Source organism: Notothenia coriiceps, unplaced genomic scaffold, assembly GCF_000735185.1.
Source record: "Notothenia coriiceps isolate Sejong01 unplaced genomic scaffold, NC01 NC01_scaffold00021131, whole genome shotgun sequence".
NCBI lineage: Eukaryota > Metazoa > Chordata > Actinopteri > Perciformes > Nototheniidae > Notothenia > Notothenia coriiceps.
In genome coordinates this window covers 27-8,477 of record NW_011353832.1, presented here as the reverse complement: position 1 = coordinate 8,477, position 8,451 = coordinate 27, and the positions used below count along the sequence as shown (strand labels likewise).

Genomic DNA, 8,451 nt, shown 5'->3' with positions numbered 1-8,451 from the left:
TATATATTTGTATATCTGAGACCCATAATATATGCCTAAAATAGCGTGATAGGTGACCTTTAAAGTTCTCATACAAAATGTTTTGCACCCCTTAAACTAGAAATGACCACCTCTTGCTATTCAAATAGTTCTCTCTGGTATTTATAGATTAACCTTTTTAACTTTGCCTTGAATTTAGTGTCAAGTTATATATGTATTATATATTTACACTGCGAGTGTACAGTATATGTTTGTATTGTATTTTATTTTATCTTGTTAAAGTAGATTTTTTTCTCCATTTTATCTTCTAAAATGGAGAAAATGTTTCCAAAACCCCCTGGGATAAATAAAGTACTTCCTGATTCTGATATAAATAAATGAGACTGAGTGAAGTACGGTGGTGGAGATAAAGTATCATGAGTCATCTGCAAATCACTGCAGCTCATTTTCCTGGCACTCCTACAGGAACTCTGACCAGCTTGATTTATAAGTCCTACACACTACTGTATATATTATAGTTTGCACATTTTTACATATTTCTTTGCGCCTTTCATGACACCCAAGGACACCGTACGATTTGTTAAATATTCTAAGAGGTAAAAGCGACAGAACATGATAAAAACCCAAACATACCATCATGGAGAAGACAAGTGGACACAAATGATAGGGAACATTTATTTAATTTTTTATTTCAAAACGTTTTAAACCAAACTCCCCCCTGGGATAAACAAACTATTTCTTAGTATGTTTGTTGGAAATGAAGCAAATAACTTCTCCTCATTTCCCTGTTGAATAACCCTCGTGTGTTTTCCTCCCTCAGCTCTACCTGCAGGCTCGTCTCCAGGTTGAATGGGCGCGGCTGCTCCGACCCACAATGCAGTTCTTCCTGATCGCCGCCTCGGTTTTCACCGGCCTATCGAGGGTGTCGGATTACAAACATCACTGGAGCGACGTGTTGACCGGTCTGCTGCAGGGCGCCATTATGGCTCTGCTGGTGGTGAGTGATCCGCTGACCTCCTGTACTTTACTGAGTATTTCCATTTTCTGCTTTTAAGAGTTTTCTGTTAAAACCCAGAAAACTCATGTCAATTAAATTACAATGACAGAAGAAGAATGAGCCCTGCAAAGTGAAGAATAGATTTGACTCAAGTACAAGATCTGAGTACTTCTACTTTTACTCAAGTACAAAATCAGAGTACTTCTACTTTTACTCAAGTACAAGATCAGAGTTCTTCTACTTTTACTCAAGTACCAGATCAGAGTACTTCTACTTTGACCAGGGTTGCCAACTCTCACGCATCTGTTGTGTGACACACGCTTTCACTCTCAACCTCACGCTCTCACGCTGCCCAAACTATTCTCACGCCAAAAACAAGATGAACCGGCGATCGTTTTTAATTTGTTAGCACTGTACCTGTATGTTTCTGTGCCATGTGATATGTGATCTCAAACAACAACACATCTCTAATAAAGGACAAGTACAAGTATACCCTGCTCAACCAAATCTCAAAAACATTTTAAGAAGGAAAACACTAGTATAAACATGGACATTCAAAATTCACAATTAAATAAATAAATAAATAAAAATAGGCATCTGTGTGACGCTCCTATGATGTGTTCATTTGTGCAATAGCTGCTGGGATAAAGCTGTTTTTCTACCGCTTCGTTCTGCTCTGTTCTGATTGACCTGAATGTTTAATGGTTATCTCGATGATCAAGACAAATGTCTCCTAAGGGAGACAATAAAGCTCTATCTTATCTTATTTACAATGTTGAGTTGACAGCTGCTCAAGCTGTCGATCTGCTCCCTCCCCGCCCCCACCACTCTTAACAACGTTAACAGGCAGCAGAGCAGTGGGAGCCGGTTGGTCAATCCGACCCGTATTGCGCATGCGCAGATCTAAGATCCAGTAGAAATTATAAAAAGTTAAAGTCTGCTGCTTATTGGGCCAAAATAGAGTCAAAGAGTGTGTTAATAATATATTTGGCAGTTTGGAGTAAGTCTGTAGATTTGTGTGTGTGTGTTTCATGTATAGGCCTCTCACGATAATTAATTTAGTTGGATACATTTTCCCAGAAATTATTGCGATAAACGATAATATTGTCGGCACCGTTGTATGACCACTGACATCATGATAATATATATTCAAGTACATCCTTTCAAACTGCTTGTCACATCCTCATGTAAATGGCAATTTATCGAGGTCAGAAAAGTTATGCTAAGGTCCCGCTACTGACACGATAGCAGTCATTTAGTGTTCATATGCGTAATTAAACCCATGGTATAAAAATCTCCCTCCAGCCAGGTACCCAACGTTGGCAACCCTGCTTTTACTCAAGTACAAGATCTGAGTATTTTTAACATACTTATTCTATACCTTTCCGACATACTACACTGACTTTTCCCCCTTCTTTAATTCAGACTAAACTCTGACTTAAAACCCAACTTTTTCATGTTCTTTTTACACATTTCCCTCTCTTTGTCCTTCCTCTCAGGTGTTCTGCGTGTCGGACTTCTTCAAGCCTCGCGTGGCCCCCCGTAGAGAGGAGGATAACCCCCACACCACGCTGCAGGAGACAACCAATGGAAACCACTGTGAGAGTCCCAACTAAGCATCACCTCGAGGGGGAGGAGCTTCTGTCCACAACGCACACCCAGGACCCCTTGCCTTTCATTTCATGCTCAACCTTTTCTCCGTTACCCTGCATGGATTCAAGCTGTGCATCCCAGAAGAAACGTACGGAAGGTTTTAAGACTTTTTAAATCACCTGGAAGAAGGAAAGTGCCGACTACCTGCGAAACGTCGTAGATCGACCATGTGTTTTAGAGATAGTGCAAAGACATGTTTATCTACTGAGCAGGAAGAAGGATCCACTGAGGGGAACCTGTGAATGTACCTGTGCTTTTCACCTGATTTAAGAGCTTTCTGATGTACTGTGACCATTTTTCAGATACTGAATATTGACTTTTTTATTTATTTTCGACATTCTAAAACCATGACTTTTTTCCTCGACATTTGACGTTTTTTCAGATATTCAATTTACCAAACATTGACTTTTTTTCGCAACATTTGACGTTTTTTCAGATTTAACACATTTAGAAAATAGATCGACATTTATTTTCGACATACTAAAACCATGACTTTTTTTCCTCCATTTGTTCAGATATTTACGGAGCCCCTAAAGGGACATGAAAAAAATAACAGAGAGAAGAAAAAAAAAAAGTCAGGATAACGGGTTAGTATCTCATGCGCACGATACTTTCAAATACAATACAAATATTTTTGGTGAGCACGAGAAACTTTCTCGTGCGCACAAGATTTTTTTGGGGAGAAAGTTACCGGTGCGCCAAGGAGGAAGTGAAGCGCACAGGACACAACATTACAGACTCTTATGTTTACGTGGGGAAATGACAGTGCATTATTTGAGATATATTTCGTACTCAGACTTCACTTTAAGGACATTTCGGCCAGGGGTGTGTGGTCAATCCAGGAGGCAGCGGGACGTGTAACTCAGAGAAGATCAGCACCAGCGCTCAAAGAGCTTTTACGCGCCGCCTTCTGTGTTTACCTTCATTGAACAGCTATAAAGAGTGATCACAGGCCATTTTAACTACACACACCTCTACACACACACCGAACTGCCCGATTACTCCCCCTTTTATTAGTTTTATGAAGGAGATCGCCGGTCATCAGGACGCATGATGGGCGGACTGGGACTAAAAATCAGCCCGGGAATCTCACCCTGCCCAGCCGACGTAAACTGTCAACGGGGGTGGGGGGGGCAGTCCGCCACTGGTTCTGAGTGTTTGTTTCCCTATAAAACAGCTGCGGGGGAAGCAGGTACTCTGCGAGTCACGGACATTAATTCATAGATCAAAGCAGACTGGTTTACAAACTCCTGTTTTGCCAATCCGGTGCTTAAACCAATAGCTCTACACCCCTGGCCGAAATGTCCATAAAATTAAGTCTGACTTCAAAATATAGTTTATCTCAAATAATGTATGCTCTGTCATTTCCCCACGTAAACATAACAGTCTGCAATGAAATGGTTGTCTAATGTGTGTTCCACTTCTCCTTGGTGCATCGGTAACTTTCTCAAAAAAAATAAAGTCAGGAAAACGGATTCTTTTTTTTCGTGCGCACGAGAAACGAATCCGTTTTCCTGACTTTATTTTTTTTCTCGCTCCCTTTTTTTTTTTTTCATGTCCCTTTAGGGGCTCCGTAGATATTCAACATACCAAACATTCACTTTTTTTTTTCGCATTTTCAACATTTACTTTTTTCTCTACATACTAAACATCCACTTTTTCAGATTTTGACATACTAGCCATTTACTTTTTTCTTGACATTTCAGATTTTCTACATACTAACCATTGACTTTTTTTTTCTCCAGCATACTCAATTTTGTTTTTACTCATTTTCGACAGCATACTGTAAGGACTTTAAAGATAAGCTATTAGTTGGAGTGCCTTTCGGTCGTTGTTAAGTAAAGGGCTAATCAAAGGAGGTTTGCTTCTAAAGCTGATCCTAAAACTCAACTCCAGATAACTCAAATGAAGCTTTACTCGTATTACGTTTGGTTTAAGAGTTGAGTCCCGTGTTGCCTTCGCTGTCGCGTATATGTAGATCTAATATAATGTACTTTTTGTATGTAAAAAAAAACAACCAATCACCATACAGACTTTTATTGAAAATAAATATGTACAAATGTCTAAAAGGAGAATCAAAGCCATTTCACTTGTTATCATGAACAGATGTATTGTTGTTAAATGAAAGCATGACTTTTTGTTTACCTCCCCAGGCAGATATATCCATATAATGTTGTATTATGAACCACTAATAAACGCATGAATGCTCTGAATGGAAATCACATCCTAATTATGCAATTAAATACAGTATAACAGGACATTTGCAAAGTTCAGGACACATTTTCTGATGGAAAAAAAGCTGAAAAAGAAAGTAATTTCAATGACAAATACATTAAAAAGGCAATTAAACTAACATTTGGGGATTGAATTTCATATTATTTGCCCACAGTGTGAAAAAAAGATAAATCTGTGGTCTTAATCATAACTAAAACTCCTGAGGAGATTAAAGGTAGAGACTGGCAGCGAACACAATGTCCCTCTTGATCTTCGTTATTCCTGCAGAGACAGAAACAAAGAGTTAATGAAGCATTTCAATAAGCAAGGCAAGTTAATGTATACAGCAACAAGGGAATGAGAGGGGATAGCAGTAAATGAATCATAAGATGCTAAGACAACAATAACGGCCCGGCCACACACAGGCATGAAAAAAATCTTTCAAAGCTTCGCCCATTCACTTGAATGGGGTGACGTAGAAGATTTGTAATCTTCGCCGAACTGCATTGTGGGGAGCGGAGCATGGCTTTGCAAGCATCGTGAGCATCTATCGGCATCAAAAGTTGAACAATGTTCAACTTTTGAGGCTCGATGCTTGGCATCAGCCAATCAAATCCCGTTTATGCAAATCCCGCCAGTGCAAGTGCTAGCCAATCAAACCGCGTGCAAGCTGGGAGAGCCAGACCGCAGTTCATTTCCTCATATTCCAAACGAGATATTACGGTAGCAAATCACCCGGTTCTTTACGACCAGAACTATTTACCGGGATACAAACCGGAGGAACCAGGCATGGAGGGAGGTGGCAGAGACAGTGGGTGAAACTAGTGGGTTTTCGCCTGTTTGGAGATTTTATATCCAGTTTACTTCGTTTAAACATTGCTATTGCTTTGTATGTCGGGGACGGGAGATTCATGTGATTGGTTGTTGGTCGCAAAAAATCGCCAAGCTTCAGACACGCCCAGAATCAAGATGGACGGGCCGTAAGACAATGAAAGTAAGGGCCGTAAGCGGGATTTGATTGGCTGACGCCTCCGTCGAAGCTTCAAAAGTAGAACATTGCTCTACGTTTGCAGCGAGCACCGCGAGAGAAGCTACGCTTTGCTCCCACAATGCAGTTCGGCGAAGCGTGAAGTCACCCCATTCAAAGTGAATGGACAGAAGCGTTGAAGCGGCAACGCACGCCGCCGTGTGTATAGGGCCGTAATAAGGGGGATAATGTGCAGCGACTTGGTCATTATGGGGAAAAGAACACCCTTCAGGATGATCAACCAGGCTTCCTAATCTACCAGCACATTTTTTCTCTGGTGTGGGAATGTCTCAGGATGTTGGTGAATTCTTAAAAAACAAAACACCATTTCATTTCGGGTTGAAATGTGTTGTAACGTGCGTTACTGAGAATTGTAACGGGTAGTATATAACTCACATTTAATTAGTAATGCGTTACATTACTGTGTTACAGAAATACATTACTGTAACTCCGTTACTTTTGTAACGCGTTACACCCAACACCGCAGCCTACAACATTGTTTGTCAAGTCTTTTTGAATTTCCTGAATATCGCCAATAAAATGTAATGCCCAATTTGAAAATGTAAAAAAAGAAAACCGATTGACATAAACTCACTAAATGCCAGTGGCAGGTGTTCACCAAGGAATTGTTTCAGTAGTTATAGTTTAATTTCCCAGAATGTTGGAGCATTCCTTTAAACTGTTCCTGACCTAACAGCCACTTTGAGACTTTAAATATTTCCTTGGGGAGTTACCGGAGGCTGTAGAGGACTTTTCCATCGGGGTAAACTCGTAGCATGACGTTGTCAGTGGTGGTGTCATGGGTGAAGGACCTCTTGGAGTGGACGAAGAACATGTCAGGTACCCAGATCTTCTTCACCAGGCGGCCATCGAACGTCATGCTCAGGTTGTTGTTGCTTTTGAAGGCCAGACGTGCATCTTTCCAGTAGTGCCTTAGATACAAGGTCATGGTAAAGTCCTTAAACAAAAAGGCAAAGTCTGTTACAATATAATCTAAACTAACAACAAACATGCTTTTTCTTAATAAACATGTGTTCCAGACATACCATATCGACCTCTGAAATAGCATCCAAACTCTCAACCTGAACATCCACGCCTACAGAGACGGCAGGACCTGGAGAAATAATTTAAGGCAGTTTACAAAGATGCAATGACCTAAATAACAGTAGTGTCTGAGTGTCAAAAACAAGCTGTGACAGTGGAAGTGCAGATGTAGCTATGTTCCTGTCTGGATTATCTGTGTTTATTTGGAAGTTGTGACTCCTTTTTTGGTGCTGACCCTTTTGCTTAAAACAATGACTTTATCTAAATCCAGAGCAGCTGGGTGCAGATTTTCCAAACACTGGCACAGAGCCAGCGGAGTGAGTACTCTTATCCTAATTGTTGTTGTAGTGCATGCTGGGGATTCAAATCATTTTACTTTTTTAAACAGGCCTACAGTTGTTCTAAAATGTAGAATGGAAAATCAAAAAATCATGAACCATTTTTAAAATCCTGCTGATGAATTAGTTATTAGACTGGGGGTTTTGTTACCGTGAATAATTTCCTTGTTCAGAGTACAGGTCTTACTTGAGTCGTGACTTGAGTTATTGAATCACCTTATTGTATTTTCAAAAATAATAACTATACTTTACATGGCTACATCACACTCAGCTGTGTTGATTGGATAACAGGACAGCATCTGTCATTTTTATAAATTCTTTAAAAACAATACATGTTTACATATTAATGCAAGTTACTTACTTTTATGGAATAGTTTTACTTTTATCCATGATGACAATAGTTCCATCAGGAGAATTATTCTGCTTAGAGAAAGATTTGTATTGACGTGTGCACGAGATGATAGAAATGTGAATAGTCTTTGGCGATAAGACCCCGATTGTCTTATCATATATCTTAAGGGGGAAATGAATCAGTAAGTAGAATAAGATGTTGATGGGATTGGATTTGAAGAAGAGATGGGAAGAGGATGCTGAAGATCTGGATTTGATAAGGAGTTCTGATACGGAGAGTGGAGGTGGATGGGAGGAGGGGAGCCGCAGCCTTAGCGCCTGAAATGACAGGAGAACAGATTTAAAGTTTGATAGCAGCGTGATGATTGGCTGTTGGAGATTGTGGCGAACTGTAGTTGGTTAAGAGTGGACGCCTGTAATCAGCTGATTAGATCCAACTGAGGAGTGAGTGAATGTAAAGCCGGTCTTCCTGACTGAACTTACACTTTATCTTTATTTACCGTTATTTACAGTAAAAAACTCTTATATAACCTGATCAAAACTGCCTAACCTTGACAGAATTAATCAAAACCAAGATCTTTCCCCATAGTAACGCAAAGGTGTTCAGAAAGGTGTTCAGATCCATCCCAGTGCCTTCATTAAAAGGTAGGACAAAACACCTGACATCATAGCTGGTTCCAGTCACTGGAACGTTGGCTTACGTATTGTAACCATTGTTATATTAGCACAGGTGAAGCCCTCTACTGGACTCTATGGGTACTTCCCTCTATGCAAGCATTCACCTACTGAGATTTCTATAGATGTAGCCGGCCCCGGCACAGACAGTGCCCTGAGTAGAGGGCTTCGCC

General features: G+C 40.3%; 2 protein-coding genes across 2 annotated transcripts; one reads left to right on the top strand and one right to left on the bottom strand.

Moving 5' to 3' along the window:
- Nucleotides 1-781: 781 nt before the first annotated feature.
- LOC104953124 (lipid phosphate phosphohydrolase 1-like) lies at nt 782-3,203 on the top strand (the record flags this gene model as incomplete). The annotated part of the gene is made up of 2 exons (XM_010780053.1): nt 782-976; nt 2,476-3,203. Coding segments are annotated over 2 exons (312 nt in total), but the record flags the coding sequence as incomplete, so codon positions are not given.
- Nucleotides 3,204-6,600: 3,397 nt separating this feature from the next.
- LOC104953125 (gamma-aminobutyric acid receptor subunit rho-1-like) lies at nt 6,601-7,894 on the bottom strand. Its single transcript, XM_010780054.1, has 3 exons — nt 7,614-7,894; nt 6,917-6,984; nt 6,601-6,828 (listed from the first exon to the last, which is right to left on the bottom strand). Exons 1-3 carry the CDS (start codon nt 7,759-7,761, stop codon nt 6,601-6,603), a joined length of 444 nt encoding a protein of 147 aa, XP_010778356.1. The 5' UTR covers nt 7,762-7,894.
- Nucleotides 7,895-8,451: the final 557 nt, after the last annotated feature.

Coding starts and splice junctions, on each gene's coding strand:
- LOC104953125 (XM_010780054.1), bottom strand. CDS start 7,761: ATGATAAGACAATCGGGGTCTTATCGCCAAAGACTATTCACATTTCTA. Junction 6,985..7,613: donor AGTAAAACTATTCCATAAAA/GTAAGTAACTTG, acceptor TTATTTCTCCAG/GTCCTGCCGTCTCTGTAGGC. Junction 6,829..6,916: donor CTATTTCAGAGGTCGATATG/GTATGTCTGGAA, acceptor TTTTTGTTTAAG/GACTTTACCATGACCTTGTA.